Source organism: Porites lutea, chromosome 12, assembly GCF_958299795.1.
Source record: "Porites lutea chromosome 12, jaPorLute2.1, whole genome shotgun sequence".
Classification (NCBI taxonomy): Eukaryota; Metazoa; Cnidaria; class Anthozoa; order Scleractinia; family Poritidae; genus Porites; species Porites lutea.
In genome coordinates this window covers 5,191,732-5,211,255 of record NC_133212.1, presented here as the reverse complement: position 1 = coordinate 5,211,255, position 19,524 = coordinate 5,191,732, and the positions used below count along the sequence as shown (strand labels likewise).

General features: G+C 38.3%; 3 protein-coding genes across 3 annotated transcripts in view; 2 read left to right on the top strand and 1 right to left on the bottom strand.

The window, feature by feature from the left end:
• Positions 1-247: 247 nt before the first annotated feature.
• LOC140921688 (uncharacterized) lies at positions 248-2,064 on the top strand. Its single transcript, XM_073371698.1, has 3 exons — positions 248-348; positions 688-731; positions 1,732-2,064. Exons 1-3 carry the CDS (start codon positions 263-265, stop codon positions 1,950-1,952), a joined length of 351 nt encoding a protein of 116 aa, XP_073227799.1. The 5' UTR covers positions 248-262; the 3' UTR covers positions 1,953-2,064.
• An 820-nt stretch (positions 2,065-2,884) lies between these two features.
• Positions 2,885-10,352, bottom strand: LOC140921227 (uncharacterized). Its single transcript, XM_073371206.1, has 8 exons — positions 10,259-10,352; positions 9,531-9,661; positions 8,204-8,306; positions 7,528-7,643; positions 6,858-7,077; positions 6,305-6,423; positions 5,366-6,148; positions 2,885-4,710 (listed from the first exon to the last, which is right to left on the bottom strand). Exons 1-8 carry the CDS (start codon positions 10,320-10,322, stop codon positions 4,450-4,452), a joined length of 1,797 nt encoding a protein of 598 aa, XP_073227307.1. The 5' UTR covers positions 10,323-10,352; the 3' UTR covers positions 2,885-4,449.
• A 6,532-nt stretch (positions 10,353-16,884) lies between these two features.
• LOC140921958 (uncharacterized) overlaps positions 16,885-19,524 on the top strand; it is a 4,922-nt gene continuing 2,282 nt past the window's right edge. The window contains exons 1-2 of the mRNA XM_073371971.1: positions 16,885-16,961; positions 18,068-18,104. The gene's annotated coding sequence lies outside the window, so the exon portion shown is untranslated. The remainder of the gene's footprint in view (positions 16,962-18,067; positions 18,105-19,524) is intronic.

Below are 19,524 nucleotides of genomic sequence, written 5' to 3'. Positions count from 1 at the left end.
GGTAAGGTTACACATATTAGTTTTAATTCTAAATCTTAATAGTAAAAGGAAATGAAGAAATCTGACTACCAAGATACTTAGAATGCGTTAACCATTGAACTTTTAAGACATTTTAGACTTGATATGTATTTCAGGGAAAGAAAATAACTGGAATTTACAATTTATACTCACGCCCTCCCCGTCCCCTCCCCATCTCAGATTCATTTCTTTTCTAATCCTGAACAGCGGATTCTCGTAAAAAAAAAAACGGCAGAGGAATAACATGGCGGCTGCCGATCTGAAAATGAACGATCTTGACTCCGTTTTGGATTTAGTTCATCAACAAGCTGGTAAATTTTTTACGGCCATGTAAGTTTAACTCACTCTTTTGTAAGAAAAAAAATCGTGTTTTCTTTGTCACGTTTGACCAACATCACGGTGGACAATGATGAAACAGCCTGATGAAATTAATTTGAAAACATAAGCTTACGTTTATACACGCTTTAAAAGCGATGTACGTGTTGTGGTTCAATTTTATCCTTGGTTTAAAGTTTATTTCCCTTTGTTTAAGGGTATGGTAATGTATGGTAGTGAGTTTAAAACAAAGGGAAATAAAATTTTAAACCAAAGATAAAATTGAACCACAACGTACACACCCTACCAGAAAAGCAAAGACTTACGACAATAATAATTTTAATTTTTTTGTAGGCAAATGGGATCTGGTATGTCGTACTCAATTGAGGATGCCAAAAGTAGGTACAATGTAAACGATTAACTTTTAATATGATGTGTAGATCTAGAAAATTGCCACACTCCCCCGGCCATTGGGAGTTTATATGGGTTTGTTCCTTTCCCCACCCCTTCTGGAAATTCCAGTTTAGCTGTTCACTTTCCACTACAAATTTTAGCTTTCAATACCACCCTCCCCCCCCCCCCCCCACCCCAGAAATTTCCAGTGTTCCCCCATGGGGTGGGTATGTGTATTTCCTTGAAACACACAAATTTACTTTCTACTCCTGTTTTGGTTTTAGGGAACGACAATCTTGGTTTCAACATTTTGAAATCTCTTTAGAGCTCAGGGGTGACAAAATTTTTCTTGTTCCCTCCCCTGAGGCCCTCTGAGGGAGGGGTTCGTATGTCTCTAGTCTGAATTTCAAATACAGAGGAAGCTCTCGTGAGTGGACACCCTCGGGAAGCGAAAAAGTTTTCCGTAACTGGGGCTGGCTGCTTACGGGAATGTAAAAATACGGAGTTTGTATGGGAGCTGAGAAAAACGGCATTTTGAGAGGGTGGCTGTAAGTAGAGCTTTCCGCTTACGAGAGTGTCCATTAGGAGCTAGAGCTTCCACTGTACAGTCATTTGACATTTTGAGGAGTAGGGTGTTTCTCTGGTGGTGCTACATTTAACTCATTCATTTCATGTAGTCGAGTGTCGCTGTTTCAAGGCCTTGTCACCTGTCAAAATTTTACCCTCACAGGGCCTCTCCCCCCACCACTTACAATGACCACCCCTTTAGTACATATGAAACCAAGATGACTGCACCTGGCCGTAAGTACTACAAGGAAAAATAGGAGGCTATGAACAGTCAAGACATGCCCTTGGTGCAGGTCTCAATGTTGTCTGGCTTCAAGAGACTTTCACTATTATATCACTCTGCAACAGTACAGCAAAACTCCATAATTCAGCCCTGTTGTTTGAGAAGGGCTAAGGTGTCCACATTAAATTTAGTTCATTTCCTTTTACATGAACTAGCTGACTTGGATGGCTTGTCCAAACTGACAGACACGCTTCATGAAAAGCTCCTGTCCTCCGGTGTAAATGCCATTCCATTAGATTCGGAAATGTTACAACTGGATTATCAAGCAACAGTTAGAAAAGGACAAGAGGAAGCAGAACTCAGTCGCATCACCATGCAAAGAGTTCAAACAAACTGTGCTACACTTCGCAAAGCAATGAGTGTACCAAGGAAATAGTGATAATAAGAAATGAGATTTATGTAAAAGCCATGTCGTTTCAAGGAAGTATGGTTAGTGAAATCGCCATCTGTTCAAAAGGTGGGTAACGCCATCCATTGCATAAATGCACGTTATTGGTGTCCCTAGTACTTATCCACTGGAAAGTGATTTGGTAGATAGCACTATCCATCCTTTGAACATTGAACCAGCACCTGAAAAGGACACTGAAGCAGTAAAAAGTTTTAACAATACGATGGACATTCAAGGTGAAGTAGGATTTGAAAGGACAGTCAGAAGTTTGCACATTCTTAACCCCAGTGCTCTTCTCTAATAAGCATGGCTATGGATGAGAAGAGCTTTGGGTCATGTGCAGCTGTGAGATCTGAAGGCTCTGGTGATGAGATTGAAGTTTGCAATAATATTCTGCCGTGCCATCTGAGTGGACAATGGCATTCAAAGCAGACTTACAGTGTGCACTTTAAGACACATTTGAAAGTAAACTAAAATGTTTTGGGAACCTCTCTTTAACCATTTCAATAACATGGAAACTCAAAAGTCAAAGAATGGAACCAGCTATGGTTTTTGCTTCTGTCAATCTTAATTACAACAAAACAAACAAAGCAAAATGGATTCGAAATCTAGATAACACAACTGACAGACGTGACCTTTAAAACCTGCTGAAGAAAAGCTGTGTTTCCTAAGTGGTCTGTCAGGGTGATTGACAGAAGCAAAAAACGTAAAATGTTGGTTAGAGTTTTGACTTGACGGTTCGCATGTTACTGAAAAGAACAGTAAGGTTCACAAGATCACCTCTTTAGAGAAGATGAAAAATAAATGCTCTGCAGGGTTACTGTCTAACCTTATAGTAAGACAATTCTCATTCTCAAATACAAATTATCAGTATGGTGTATGGCACAACAATCAATTATTTACACCTCCACTTTTCCATCTCTGTTTTGGTTTCTTTAATTTTAACATTGATGATTGTAACAATACAGTTCTATAGAGTGAATTCACACGACGTAAATCTCTTGGTCTTAAAAAAAATCTTTTTGTTATGACAATCTGGGATAACCTCTGTTCTCAAATGTATGACCATAATTAAGTACGACTACATTATATCTAAATACTAGGCTAAACTAATATGATTAAATCTCTTTTACTTTAGTAGACATATATATTTTTATGAATAAATTAAATTTTAACCTCCAAAACACTACCTCTGAAGTAAACTTTATCATCAAAAGAGTTCTTTTAGTAACTTTAAAGATTTCTCACCAGGCATTAATTTAATGGGTATTGAAAAAACTACTTTCTATTACAGTCGAGCCTTGATTATCAGGACCTGGGATATCCAGACTTGTTTCTCTGGTCCCGTTTCTTTTCATGAATATTAATAAGATGTGATCTTGAAAAACTGAAACGATTAAAAGTTCAATTATCCTTCCAAACATGTGTTTGAAACACTGTTTTAATCTGTTTTGCGTTGAAAAAACACGACCGGCACGAGATGAACAGTTGTTCTGATGCATTCAACTGAATTCTGATTGGTTCAATTGTCATGTTGCTATGGGAATGTCATGCTTGATTCCATGTTGGTTATGTAAACATAAGACCACTCAAATCACAGCCATGTCTACACAACCAAAGCAGTCCGTTCTCTCAATAAAGGATAAGCAAATGATTACTTCACGTTTGGAGAAAGGAGAAAAAGGAACAAGTATATTTAGCACTCGAGTTTAAAATCAGCAAGCAGCAGATCTCAGATAGTTTTCATTTTTGTCTCATTAATATTCATATTATCCAGACTCTGAATTTACTCAAGTCCCAAAGAGTCCGGATAATCGAGGCTCAACTGTAACCTATATTTTAAACTATCAAACAGCAGTTATTTTAATAATTTTTCTCAGATACATTTCTGTCAGTTCAAACTATCAATAAAAAAAGTCATTTCACTTCATGCTATGTTAATAAAAATATCTAGTTATATATGTCATCAAGGCATGAAAAACTACTGAATTATCAGTTCAATAATGTTGCTATAACATAGTCTATAATTTAGAGATTATAAAATGGTAACAGTTCCACAGAGTGTAAAATAATGACAATTTGAAAACAAGTTACAAAAATTCAGTTTGCTAATGATCATTTGTATTTATCTACTGGATACAAAATTTTATACATCTTCATCACTGTATAGCTAGTATATGTAAGAGCATGAATCAGCACAAAATGTTATGTTATAAAAATTTGTTCTAAAACCCTTACAGACTTCTGATAAATTAGTAGATTCTCTTACCAAATTTCCTTGTTTTGCTGGTGACTAAAAAAAAATGGGTGTTACGTGAAAAGTTACTAGAGGATTTATCCCTTGCACCCCTTCTATTAATGATGACGGTAGTGGAACACGCCCTCAGTTTCAATGCGTAAAATGCATCTAGTAATCAAACCTAATATATTTTTGGTTAATGTAAGAACAGATCACAACCAATCTCTATAAATTGCTCATTCTTCACTAAGGCAGCGGAGCTGTCTGTGATAACTCCTGCATCATCATGTTGGAATCGCCACCTTCAACTGGTTCATAGCCACGCAGAAGACTGGGGACCTGGCTTCCATTGCCATATGTCCACCAAACAGCAATCACCAACCCCATAACACAAAGCAGCAACACAACGCCAACTATCACCAGTGCAGTGGGACTGAAATCCTTCTCCTTCTTGACTTCTTTCTTTCCACTTTCTTTTGACTTTGCAACTTCAGCATCATTTAGTAACTATGGTGGGGAACAAAACATGGCTTGTTAGAGTGGAGCCTGCTAATGGGTTGCCAAGGGACGACTTAAACCATGCTATCTGTGTTTAGCTTAACAAAGTTCTTGGTAATAGAATTGGTAACAAAAATGATTTACTTGCAGGGCAAATCCTTCAGACAAATATAGAGTCAAACCCTTCATTATAGCCATCTCCCTGGAAAGGAAGCCTCTCTACAGCCATGGTGGCAGACCGTGGCAGACAGTATACACATTCAGTGCAGTTTAAAAGGGGCTTAAAGACTGAGTGCCTTACACTTACTCCAGCAGCAAAGGGAATTTCATACATAGTTACTCAGGGCTTGAAAACAGTCCCAAGTAGATTTTCTATTCAGGCAAGTAACTTTTCAAACTTACACTTATGTATGTAAATGTACTTGCCTGACCGGCAAGGACCCAGCAAGTCATCTTCTAACTAAACAGTAAACTGACAGGAACATGTAGCTTCCCCTATCCCCCTGGGAGCAAGCGAAAATTAAGAGCTGCTTTCACCTAGAATTAAAAGTTGTTTTCAATCCCTGTAACTTTCAAGCAATGTAGTCTCGCTGGGGGTATGCCACACTGATGAGTCCTATGGTCTTAATTTACACACAGTACTGGGTGTTTACAGCATCCTTACTTGGACGTTCGCAAGCGCTCCAAGAGTATCATCATTGGCCTCAGGAGGTTCTGTGGGCTCTGGAGGCTCAGTTGGCTCTGGAGGCTCAGTTGGCTCTATAGTGGTAGCTTGGGTTGTGGTAGCAGCAGCTGTGGTCGTGGGTATTGGGGCTTGTGTTGTCAACACCTTCGTGGATGGTTTTACTGTTTTTGTACTTGCAGGTTGCTGACTTGTCTTCTGTTTTGTTGATGGTTGTCCTGTGGTTACTTTTACTGTACTAGTGCTTTGACTTGTTGGAGGTGCATACTTGGTAGTTAGGTTTCCTGTGGTTGATTTCATCGTGCTTGACTTCTGTGTGGTTGGTTTCAGTGTAGTTGGGTACCATGTCGGTTGACTTTTTGTAGTTGATGGCGGTGTAGTTACTTGTTTTTGTGTGGTTGGATTAGATGGGTTACCTGTGGTTGGTTTCATAGTGCTTGACTGGTCTGAGGTTGGTTTGAATTTAGTTGGAAAGCCTGTTGTTTGGGTTTTTGTACTTGGTGGTACTGTAGTTACTTGTTTTCCTGTGGTTGGATTTGACGATGTTGGGTTACCTGTGGTTGGATTCAGAGTGCTTGACTTCCCTGCAGTTGGTTTCACAGTACTTGGAGTCCCTGTGCTGGGTATCACAGTTGTCAACGGAATGGATGTTGGGCTCCCTGTACTCGGTGGCAGTGTTGACGGTTTGGTTGTTGGTGCAGCTGTAACACACTTATTATTTCTGTACATATGTGTGTAATGGCACCCTTTAACACAACTGTCAGCCTTTGGAGAGAAAAATAAAACAAAAATAAATGTGCATGACATGGGAGGACCCCCTTGTTATACCATAAACACAAAACACTGACAGAGCTACTAATGATACCTAAAAGCCAAGTAAGCTTTAACAGTTCCCTTAAATCATGTTACAACAACACCTACCAAAATTCTATTGTTGTAATTTCCTCCATCAACATAGCAGGCATTTGCACCAGTCCACCCCCACCAGCAGAGACAACGCCCATTAGAGAGACACTGTCCAGTACTGTGATAAGTTGGACCTGCAACCAAAATTCAGTAACATTCTCAAACAAGACTGGAACATCTTGTTAAGGGAGGGGGGAAGGGGAACCTTCTTTTACCTCTGCTAAGCACAGTAGAATAGTGTGAAATCCTATGTGTAGGTTGCCGTTACAGACTTTATGAAAATTAAAGAATCAGTTCCATATACCGTATTTACTTGAATACAAATCACACCTAAAAGCAAAAATCTTAATACATAGAATCCCCCCCCCCCCCCCGCCAATAAGCACCACAACCCAGACGAGTAGCACTTACTGATTTTTCACATAGATAGTGTTGAAGTGTAAAGTGGCTGATATTGTCTTTGCTGCGATTACACTCTCCCTACGTGACTGTTATAATTGTGCTTTAGTAAGTAAGCAACTCTTGAGATTTTATCTATAATACACTGTTTTCAAGGAACAGACGTTACCTGAACCACATAGTGGATCACAGGAGAGGGGCGGCACAGTTTTGTTAACTGGCACACTGCACACTTGGGGGATAGTTGGTTTCACTGTACTTGGTATCCCTGTTGTTGGGCTTCCTGTACTCAGTGGCTGTGTTGATGGTTTGGTTGTTGTTGAAGCTGTAACACATTTGTTATTTCTGTAAACCTGTGTGTAGCTGCAGCTTTTAGTACAGCTATCAGCCTTTGAAGAATAAAAACAAACCCGTGAGTGTGAAATAAATTTTTCAGGATGCAAAAAAGTCAGTTTTGCAGCTTACCCTTTGGGCAAGTTTTTAACTAGCATATGTGATTACTAACTAATCCAATGGCCATTTTAAATAGCCTGAAAAAATTTTTGACAAGCAGGACTGATTACAGTTCTTCTGTTATCTGAATCATCTCAAAAAACTTCACTAGCCCATCAGGTAAGTTAAGAACAGAATTTACTAGGCCAATACCAAAATTCACCATCCCCTGGCTATCAGACATGTCTTTCTTAGCCACTCCTTTTTGTTCTGTAAAGGAACCAGCCCAGAGACCCAAGAAAATGCAGCAAAGTAAGTCGACCAAAATTCAGGCCACCCTGACCCCTACTACCCTCTTTTTTTTCCACTCCTCAATTCTCTTCTCCTTGCTACAACATGATCCTTACCACAATTCTGTTGGTGTACATCCCTCCATTGATATAAGAGGCATTAGGGCCAGTCCAGCCCCACCAGCAGAGACAACGCCCATTGGGCAGACATCTTCCCAGGCCATTGTATGTCCCTGTGATAATTTACAAGTCAACCAGTATCAGTTATAAAAATAATAATATTCTACTTTCCTAAACAAAAACAGTGCCCCAAGACTCAGCTTGGCTTTCTGCGACTCCTCTTAGAGCAGAGCACTGTAACCAAGGCAAAGAATGTAGTGGTATCACTATGTACTAAGAGCCAGGAATATACCTTCACAGCAACTTCAGTTTGGGATATTACTTACATGCATGTTTTGAGAGGTCATACTTTTAGAAGGATTTAAGAACCTTTCTAAGCTACATTTTTGTAATTATGAGTAGAAAACTTTTAATTATTTTCTATACAAAACAATGAGGCTTTTCTTGACCTATATGCCATGCAGATGATTGTTCTCATGCCAACATAACTACCAATAAGAAATCGCGAATGCCTTAAGCTTGTTGTACTGTTTTTGCACAGACTAAAAAGAAACCATTTTTTCACTTACAGTAACATCTCCAAATAATAGAAACACTAAAAAAGATTTTTTGCCACTTCTGAACAACATTTTATTAACTAATGAGCTACCAAAATATTAGACATCAGCTGTACCTGTGCCACATAATGGATCGCATGGGGGCCTCGTAGGGGTAATGGCACACAAAGGATTTTGAAAGTCATGAGTATAATGGCATGCAGTTGTGCAGTAGTCTGCCTAAAAATAAGGAAGAAAAAGCAAATTAATCTTTCCTTACTCAGCTGTAGCCTTATAGAAAATAGCCGTTTCCCCATGAAATGATGTCTAAAGAACTAATGAGGGTATTGATATTTATGACATGTAGTCACTACCCACATCTGGTAGTGCTTCTGATTAGTGCATGCCATGGAAGAAATTTGCTTCAACCACAGAGAAGCACTATCCAGACCTGCGTAGTTATGGCTGGTTTTCACTAGCAACAGAGTCGGAGTCGGAATAAGAATGTAGAGCTTCTGATCTAGTGAAAACAGCGTTCCGATTCTGCTTACGACTCCGTCACTTACATTCCACTTATAATAATCCAGTGAAAACTAGACTGTCGCAGTTGGAAGCAGAAGCAGAAGAATTAAATCAATCACAATCACAAAGTGTGGGAACATGCATTGTGATTGGCTTATCCTTCTGCTTCTGCTTCCAACTCCGACAATCTGGTTTTCACTAGATCATAAAAGGAGCGTAAGCACTTAGGACTCTGATTTTTTATTTTCACTAGATCATAAGCACTCTAATGACTCAGCTTATAACTCCAACTCTGACTCCATTGCTAGTGAAAACCAGCCTAATTAACACATCATCAGTCCAGTCATCTCATCGTCTTTGATCCTCAGACCTTACTTTGTGAGGAAACCAGTGGTGGCATCACAGAATGTGAGCTGTTTTCTCATGGTATCTCATCTGAGACATAACCCATTTAACCTAGTAGTGATCAGCATAAAATTTCTGCTTATAATATCAATGCTTTATAAAAGTAGTTGGTGACAAGAATTTAAGGACAGGATTGCAAAATATAAAATATAAAATGAGTTGATACTTAAATTCTCCCCTCTACTTCAGTAGAAATGAGAAGTTAATTTTTGATACTATAGGTTAAAGGGTCACATCAACCATACATTTACACAAAGAAACCTTTCATCCAAAGTTTTGAAATCCTGGTAGCTTTAGCACTAGCCACATATGATTATGCAAGTTAGGTGCAAAATTCTGAATGCACTGTATATAGGTTCTACAGGTGCATGTGAACTACCAATAGTCCAAAAGTGATATGGGAGTGAAAATAATTAATGAATTTACTTTAATTACTGTTCTTGAACCACCATACGTGAAATCAGGTTAAATGATTTTTTGTTTTCTTTGTTTGTTTGTTTTTTCACCATAATTCTAAGGAGGTCACTCAGCTCTTACCAGTATTCTGTTCTTTAATGACCCAGATACAATGTACTTTGCATTAGGCCCAGTCCATCCCCACCAACACAGACATTGTCCATCTTTCAGACATGTTCCTTGACCACTGCAGCTGGGGTGACAAGGGATTGCTGTATGGATAGGAGACATATAAGTCATGTATTTGCCCGATCCAGATTGGAAAATTGGTCAGTGTAAAACGCCACAGACTGCAGACTATTGTTTTCACCAAACAAATGAGAACATGACAACAATAATCCCATTGTTTTCTAACCCTAAAAACAATAGTCCAAAGTCAGTCGGCAGTCTGCATCTTACACTGCCCCATCGGAAAATACAAAACGTACCATATGATCAAGGTCAGCATTTTCCAGGCTGAAGTCAAAGTATTTCATGATCTGTTGCCTTAACTCACGGATACAGAAGAAAACTTCATACATTTTTTTTTCTCCACCACTAAGATTTTCTTTTGTACCTTCCCTCTTCTGAATAAAAGATTTTGTTTTCATCGTGAAAGCTTTAAGATCATATTATAGTCTCTCTCTATTTTGCTACTAAATATTTGCATAATCACCAGAGTTCCACTGCAGTGCTATTATATCATTCCTTTTATTTACTTTCTTTTGGATGATGCGATCAAGCTATTTTAAAACTTGAGTTGATTATCACAAGTGTTTTAGAATTTGCTACACTAAGGTGAGGTTTTAAGCTACTTTATATAGTTTTACCTGTGTTTATGGATATAAATTCAAACACCACCACAACAATCGCACTCAAAATGACCTTCCTCATTATAAATTGGACTGCTTGACTCCAGTTTACCTTGTGAAGAAAATAACAAGTTTTAATACAATGCCTCAATAAGCAATGCAGGAAGTTTGTTAGGGGTCCAAGATTAAATAAATTTAAACTAGAAAATAGTAGTTCTTCCGGGCTTCCATGGAAATCGTCATCAACACATCATTCGATGTGCTGATGTCTGCTGATTCCCTTGCAGCGAAGTATCTGAACATGACGAACATGAGCTAAAAGCGTTCGGGTATCGACACAACTTATATAAATGAATAAAGCAGGCTGAATAATTATTTCACAGAGTTATTTCCAGCAAACAAGCAAAATCACAGCAGCTATTCATGTCAGAATATGGAACCATTTTCCTTTTGAAAAATCACGAGATTTCGACTGAAATCTGAAATAGGATTATGCTTACAGCCTCGAGAAACTTTACAACACGCTGGATGTATTTAAAAAGGAAATTTTAGTGTTCTACAACACTATAAATGTTAACGTTTCTAAGGAAGTTTTACTAACCTTTTTAGCGAAGTAATAGGGGTATTTGTCGAAGAATCAAGACAGAGAATAACCACATTCCAAGAAACCCACCATAAATCGCACCGTTACTTGAGTGATTTATAGAACGTAACTTGAGCCGCTGGAAGTAAAACAGTCTGTGATTGGCTGCCGCTGATTTATTCCCAATCCCGTGACATCATTTCTTCAATGGTAGAAGGCTGCGCATTGGCTGCGATGTGGAGGGACAGAAATTAACAGAAAAATCGTTTCCCAGTTTTAGGCATTCGGTGCGATCTGGCCGTGCGATCTTTGTAAATGGCCCCAGTGATTTGTGTATGTGGTAAATGACAGTCCCAACGAAATTTTCCAACTGGAATATTGCTTTTGAAATTTTCCAATAAAAGAAAGCTTACTGAATCAAATAACTTTAAAAAAACGTTTGGTAATCTTTGACATTGTTGACCTCACTATGCTTTATCTCGCATTCATTCACTTCTTCGTTCGTTTCCTCTCGATTCTCTGTCGTAAAGGCATCCGGAATAATAAAAAAAAGCGAGGAGCATTTGCACTGGTTTTGTTTCAGACATTTCACCGTATTGAAAGATATTAGTACTGAATACTTTATACAAATGAATAAGGCTCGGCTTTGCAGCACTTTTATTTTTTCTCATGGTCGTTTACGAATGTTCCTCACATTATTTCGATTTCTTTTGCTCCATTCGATTCCATATGCTCATGAAAAAGGTTGTTCAAAAATTCTGTCATGTAGACACACTCCACGCTTTCTGCCTCAGGCACATTGCCAAAGACTATGTTTTAAACGCGCACCCTTTTTTGCAAGTCAATGATTGTAGTTTCGAGCCAAGCTTCAGATACACGTGCTTTTTCTGGTCTCCTTTTAACTTTTGTTTTCATACCCACGTGTTTCTACAGGATGAATAAATTTTTAGTGGATAGCTATGCTAGTGACTTAGTTTTCTGTTCCTGAGTCCTTCCCTAGATTGTAATTGACACTGACGTTCTTCTTTTTTTCAATTGCTTCTCTAATTACCAGAAGTAAAATGATTTTACTTCTGGTAAGTAGCGAAGCAATTGATTTTCAATATTTAGACTTGCGCAACCTAGAAAGTGTGCACTAAACTTCCTGTGGCTGTGTGATGGTAATAAGTAAGTGTAAAACTATGGCTGCAAATTCCTGAACCAAACTAAAGGTCTCTATTGGTCTCGATTTCAATCAAACGTCTGCAGAGTCTTTTTTTTTCCCACCAAGAGCCCTTTAAGTAAGGAACAAGACTAGACATCGTTCTGAGACACTAGCACACTTTGCAGAAGGTTTAGTACACAGTCAAAATGGTTCTAGATCGTGGAAAGTAGGTATTTCCATATCAAAGGGAAAAAAACCTGATATAAAACCTTACTTTTCAGACGCAAGAAAGTGTTTTTAAATGAAAACAAAACACCCTTGCTCCTTAAATAGAAGATCACGTCGCTCCCAATAAATATTTGATTTTCTTTTGAAGGAAGTGTGCCAGCCACGGCAGCTCTTGATGTCTCGAAGCCAGGGCATATGCCACATTTCCTGGGTTTAGTGGATTAAAATTACCGTCTCAGTCTCTGCATGTTCACACTATTTACTGGGTAGCTTTAGCGCCGGCACGAAATCTATACCAGATAGGGCTTCCGTTCACACGGCACAAGAAAAGATGATTGCGACGTGTTTTTTCTGTAACGGAGAAAAACTGCGCTGCGCCGATCTCTCGCCGAGCGTCACATATCAGATAGGTCAGTGTTCATACTTGATACCAGATAGCTTTTGTGTGGGCACGAAAAACTATTTGGTATAGTTTGAACTTATAGCCTCATATTTAATCTCCAGTCTGCTACTAGTCTTTCATTTCATTATAGCAGTTCAAGCATGGGTTTTGAAGTTTTTTTTTCGGGAAACAATCCCACCAATTTGTCTGCTAGATGTTTGTATTCATATGGTGGGGAGGAACTTATTATAAGCGAAAAAGTCAATTACTAATATCCATTGTTTTTAATTTTATATACTTACAAGACTAATTATGTTTCTTTCTTATTTTTTAAGACAAATTTCTTTGACATTCAAACGCCTAAAAGAAAGATGTAAGATGATAATTCAGCCGGTTAATATAGTTGTATAATAAGTATCAAGGTTGTTTTCGTTTAAAAAAACTCATTTTGTAAATAGGATAATTTAAACTATTTATTAATTTTTACATTCGGCTGATCCTTTACGATCCGTTACGCCTAATCTTAAACCAGCCAAACACGCCAACTAAACCTACCAATTCTCCCTTAAAACCAGAGAGATCGATTAAAAAATCTGTTGGTGAACCGTGTTTCCGTTCAATGTGCTAAGTAATTCCATGCGGAAATACTGCATGTGGCATACTGTGGAAATAGGGTGGCTGCCGGCCTTAGTATTGACGGTTTAGACACGAATATTCGTGTCCTCAAACTCAGCTTCGAATTAGATTTCATTAAATACTGACGTTTAGAACTTTTCATGTAATATATCAAACATGAGATGCAGTGTTTCATCACCAGATGAAACACCGAGAAGAGAGTTGAAAATACGACGCGCAGCGGAGTATTTTTGACGAACTTCGAGGTGTTTCATCTGGTGATGAAACACTGTGTCGAATGTTTGATATTTCTTCTCAAACAAAATCATTTTTGAAGGAGAAATTAAGGATGCAAATACTAAGCAGTGTTTCATCCGATTTCCAAACACTCATTAAACATTAATTTCCTTTGTATTTTCTTAATGAATTATTAATGAGTTTGAGAAGGACTGGTTCACGGATGAAATGGATCTGTTTGTGCGCAAACATTGCGGATATGCAAATACTTTGATCATCGGGTTTTAACCCATTCGCTCCTAGAGATTTTGCCGAAAAACGCGTTTTGAAGCTAGTCGAGTGGTTTTCTGGTCACTGTCGTGCTATAAAGAGCTAAAACTTACCACAAACTGGTTTACAGGTCGAACACTTCGCGATCTTCCGATCCAGGTGCAAAATATCAGCTTGCGAAGTTCGGGCATGCGCAGAAAGCAAAATTTCGACAGTTTTTGGGTTTAAAAGTGACACAGCAGTCTTGACTTTTACTTTTCGCTTTCTCTCCTCCCTTCTTTTTTTGCTTTTCTTGCCTCATTTTTTTTTTCTCTTGCTGGGCATTTAGTAGGCTTGATTTTGGTGGGAAGAGTTTTTAGGAAAGCTTTTAGGATCTTAGGATTAGGCGAAAGGAAAGGTAGGTGGGTAATGGGACAAGATTTTCATGGAGATTTTCAGGTCAATGTCACGTGGTTTTTTGCTTGTTTCTCCGGTGTCCTTGACTGAATTGTGCTCATTCTGGTATGGTTTGAAAGATCTCTTCACTCTGCACAAGTTAGTGAAGAAAGTTGTCCTTGACCGTTAAAACTGATGACGTCACAATGGGTAGAAAGGACCTGGATCCGCACGGGCGGTTACGGGCGGTTCAGGGGCGAATGGGTTAAGGTGCAAGAAGGAAGCATAACAATGAACCTTTGCACTGTAGTGTACTAGCTACAATTCAAAGATAAAGATGAAGTCTTTTATTTTTCACTCCTATTCTGTCGCTCTGTATGTGGGGCCTCGGGTAACAGAAAGCGAGTAAGAACTCATTAGACAAGACATTTTTAGGAAATAATATCAAACTGACGGCATAAACCTCCACATATTGAACAATCAGCATGTGTAACAGCACACTCGTTATTGACCAAGTGTGAGGTCAATATCTGGCTAGATATTGGTCACGTTTTTTATGCGTTTTTCATGGATGGAGAAGTCGAGCAAAAGAAAGAAAAAGCTTAAATCCCATATCGACCTTACCCTTGTTCGAAATTATGACGTTTGAGAACAAGTTGAGCGATCGAAAGCAAGCGAGCATTACAGACTCAACTTCTTATATTGCTTAGTTAACTAATCAGAACACAAGACTCATTTCAGTTTCATTGAAAACGCCAATGGAAGCAGCGGAAGCCCACCAATATGCTGCTTTGTCTTGTTTTACTGTCTTAATCTACAAGTTCAGTTTGATAAGCTGTACCTATGAGCTCTGTAAAATTCGACTCCTGAGACCAAAAGGAAAGATAAAATGATAAATCCGAGACTCCGAGACCCATGGGCAAAAATTTTGAGACTTCAAGACGTAAAAATCTCAAAAAAACAAGACTTCGAGACCCATCAAAAACGCTTTCGATATCGGACCCAATATTTCCCAAAACCCACGTCCTTCGAAGTACCATTCTTTAGCCCTTAATATGGAATGTCTCAACAACCGCACATTGAAATGCTACCAAAAATGAATCACGATACCGCTTATGCAGAAAATTGATGTAACGTCTATGTATCTACATTCAGGATAAGTCGTAGAACCGACTGATCGCATTTTTTTACAAGATCGACGACTTGCTACCTATTTTTTCTTCTGGTAAGTAGCGAAGCCATTGAGTTTCAATATTTAGACTTGTACAACCCAGAAAGTGTGCAGTAACTTGTATGAGCGTGTGATGGTAATAAGTAAGTGTAAAACTATGGCTGCAAATTCCTGAACCTAACTAAAGGAAGCTAAAGGAAGCGTCTATTGGTCTTGACTTTAATCAAACGTCTAGAGGGTTTGTTTTTCCACCTAGAGCCATTTAAGTAAAGAACAAAACTTGAGATTGTTTTGAGGCACTCAGTATGGGGGAAGGAACTTATTATAAGCGAAAAAGTCAAATACTAATATCCATTGTTTTTAATTTAATGTACTTACAAGACTAATTATGTTTCTTTCTTATATTTTAAGACAAATTTCTTTGACATTCAAACGCCTAAAAGAAACATGTAAGATGATAATCCATCCAGTTAATGTGGTCGTATAATAAGCATCAAAGTTGTTTTCGTTACTCATTTTGTAGAAAGAGGATATTTTTAACTATTTATTTAGTTTTTACATTCGAATCCGTTACGATCCGTTATTCCTAATCTTACACCAGCCAAACACGCCAACTAAACTTACCAATTTTCTCTTAAAACCAGAGAGGTCGATTAAAAATCTGTAGGTGAACCGAGTTTCCGTTCTGTGTACTAAGTAATTTCATGCGGAAATCTGATTGCACGTTTCATACTGTGAAAGTGTGGTGGCTGCCGGGCTTATTTTTAAAGCTTTAGACACGAATGTTCTTGTCCTCAAATTCAGCTTCAAATAAGATTTTGATTAAAAAAAACGGACGTTTAGAACTTTTCATGACTGGTTCACGGATGAGATAGCAGCGACATACAGGCCTTTGACTCTGGTTAAATGGATCTGTTGGTGCGCAAACATTGCGGATATGCAAATACTGTGTTCACCGGGTTACAAGGTGCAAGAAGGAAGAATAACACTATTGGTGAGCTTCCGCTGCTTCCATTGGCGTTTTCAATGAAAAATGAGTCCTGTGTTCTGATTAGCTAACTAAGCAAAGAAGTTGAGGCTGTAATGCCCGCTATAACTTTCGATTGCTTACCTTGTTCTCAAACGTCATAATTTCTTTCGGCCATATAATAAATCCTGTATTGAACAAGCGTAAAGTCAATATGGAATTGTAGCTTTTTCTTTCTTTTGCGCGACTTCTCTATCCATAAAAAACGCATAAAAAACGTGACCCACTATCTAGCCGGACATTGACCTCACACTTAGTCAATACGGAGTGTGCCCTTACACATACTTATTGTTCAATAAGTGGAGGTTTATGCGGTCAGTCTGATATTATTTCCCAAAAATGTCTTAAAAATGACAAATTCGAAACACCGAGACCCGTCGGCAAAAACATTTAAGACTCCGAGAAGTAAAAATTTCAAAAAAAACAAGACTTCGAGACCCATCAAAAACGCTTCCGATATCGGACCCAAAATTTCCCAAAACCCACATTTTTCGAAGTACCATTCTTTACCGTTTAATATGGAATGTCTTCACAACCGCACATTGAAATGCTGTCAAAAATGAATCTCGACACCACTTATGCAGAAAATCGATGTGACGTCAATGTACCTACATTTATAAGTCCTAGAACCGACTGATCTAATCGCATTTTTTACAGGATCGAAGTCTTGCTACCTATTTTTACTTCTGGTAAGTAGCGAACTATTGAGTTTCAATATTTAGACTTGCGTACTAGAAACTGAACAAAAAACAGGGGCACCCAACGTCAATTTTCGGAAAATATCTGTTCGGAAGACGATTTGAGACCTAGAATTTTCCGAACATTTGTTGTAAAATTTCTTGCTTACCTACCTCTCCTAGGATTTTCGAGCATCCAAAAGATGGTATAATTGCCCATTTTTAACGGATTTTTACCCTAAAGAGGTCACCTAGAATTTTCGGGAGCCTTTCTTCTGGCTGAAATTTTCGAAAAGGTAAGTTTTGATCCCTATAATTTTCAGATCACTAGACTTTCAGCTAGGAAATCCGAACAGATCAAAATTTTTAGGGGACAAAAATATGCCTATATATACAGTTTAAATACTAAAATACGTTTAACAATGCTATGTTCAAGTGGTTTTGAACTATTTTCTCGTTCGGTGCCCCTGAAATGTGGCCGCAATCTATCAAACGTCTAGAGAGTCTGTTTTTCCACCTAGAGCCATTTAAGTAATGAACAAGACTTGACATCGTTTTCAGGCACCAGCACTCTTTGCAGAATGTTTAGTACGCAGTGAATGAATCTAGATCGAAAACGTAATTGCGGAAAGTAGGAATTTCCATATCAAAGCGGAAAAAACCCTGATATAAAGCTTTACTTTTCAGTCGCAAGGAAGTTTTTTTTAAAGGAAAAAAATACACCCTCGCTCTTTAAACAGACGATCACGTCGCTCGCAGTAAACATTTGATTTTATTTCAAAGGGAGTGTGCCAGCCACGATAGATCTTGATGTCTCGTAGCCCGGGCACATGCCACATTTGCCAGGATTAGTGGATTAAAATTACTCAGTCTCTGTTCGCACTAGCCTCATATTTAATCTCTACTGTGCTACTAGTTTGTCAGTCCTTTATAGCAGTTCAAGCATGGGTTTTAAAATTTTTTTTTGCGTAAAACAATCCCACCAATTCGTCTTCTAGATGTTTTTATTCATGTGGTCGGAAAGAACTTTTTATAAGGGAGAAAGTCAAATACTATATCCATTGTTTTTAATTTAAGATACTTACATGACTAATTATGTTAAATTTCTTCTTTTTTAGACAAATTTCTCTGATATTTGACGCCTAAAAGAAACACGTAAGATGATAATTCATCCAATTTATGTGGTCGTATAATAAGCATCAATTGTTTTCATACGTTAGGGTACTCCATTTTTTAAAGTTAATTAAGAGGATAATTTAAACCATTGATTTAATTTTTTCATTCGAATCCGTTACTATCTCTTATGCCTAATCTTAAACTAGCCAAACACGCAAACTAAACCTAGCTATTCTCAGTCTTAAAACCGGAAAGATCGATTAAAAAATCTGTAGGTGAACCGAGTTTCCGTTTTGTGTACACATTTTTAGGAAATAATATCAGACTGACCATATAAACCGCCGCATACTAAACAATCAGCATGTAAAAGTACTCGCGTTATTGACCAAGTGCGAGGTCAATGTCTGGCTAGATATTGGTCATGTTTTTTAGAAGTCGCCCAAAAGAGGGAAAAAGCTAAAGTCCAATATTGACCGTACGTTTGTTCAATAACGGTTTTATTACATGGCCGAAAGAATTTATGGCGTTTGAGAACAAGGTGAGCAATCGAAAGCAAACTGGCCGTTACAGCCTCAATTTCTTCGCTTATAGGTAGCCAATCAGAGCACTGTCTGTCGCTCTGTATGTAGGGCCTCGGGTAACAGATAACGAGTAAGAATCAACACATTTTTAGGAAATAATATCAAACTGACCGTAAAAACCTCCGCATACTGAACAATCAGCACGCGTAAAAGTACACGCGTTATTGGCCAAGTGTGAGGTCAATATCTGGCTAGATATTGGTCATGTTTTTCTGCGTTTTTAGTGGATGGAGAGGAGGTGGCACAAACGAAAGAGAAAGCCAATATTTCATATTGACTTACACTTGTTCAATAAAGGATTTATTACACGTCCCAAATAAATTATGACGTTTGAGAACAAGGTGAGCCATTGAAAGCGGGCATTAAAGCCTCAACTTCTACGCTTAGGTAGCCAATCAGAACACAAGATTCATTTTATCTTGCCTTCTCAAACATGGAGCCAGCCATATTATAAATTATTATAATTATTCATTTAAAAGGCTCCCGAAAATTCTAGGTGACCTTTTAAAGGTAAAAATCCGTTACAAATGGGCAACTATATTAGTTTTTAGATGTTCGAAAATCCAAGGAGAGGCAGGCAAGCACAAAATTGTACAACAAATGTTCCGAAAATTCTAGATCTCAAATCGTCTTCCGAACAGATATTTTTCCGAAAATTGTCGTGGGGTGCCCCTGACTCGCACCAGTCTGAAGAATTATGCTGATCTCGGAGGCAGTTATCCACCTCGGCCTTCGCTTAGTTGATGCTCGGTTGATAACGGACATTCTCCTCGATCATAGTCAGCCTCATTTGGCCTCATTCAATAAGTGCTAACTATTCAAGAGAGATGACAGAAAGGTTGCGTTAATTTTCCACATAAGCAATAACTATTACTCAC

Coding starts and splice junctions, on each gene's coding strand:
- LOC140921688 (XM_073371698.1), top strand. CDS start 263: ATGGCGGCTGCCGATCTGAAAATGAACGATCTTGACTCCGTTTTGGAT. Junction 349..687: donor GGTAAATTTTTTACGGCCAT/GTAAGTTTAACT, acceptor ATTTTTTTGTAG/GCAAATGGGATCTGGTATGT. Junction 732..1,731: donor CTCAATTGAGGATGCCAAAA/GTAGGTACAATG, acceptor TACATGAACTAG/CTGACTTGGATGGCTTGTCC.
- LOC140921227 (XM_073371206.1), bottom strand. CDS start 10,322: ATGAGGAAGGTCATTTTGAGTGCGATTGTTGTGGTGGTGTTTGAATTT. Junction 8,307..9,530: donor CATTAAAGAACAGAATACTG/GTAAGAGCTGAG, acceptor CCTTATTTTTAG/GCAGACTACTGCACAACTGC. Junction 6,424..6,857: donor TGATCCACTATGTGGTTCAG/GTAACGTCTGTT, acceptor TTTTGGTTGCAG/GTCCAACTTATCACAGTACT.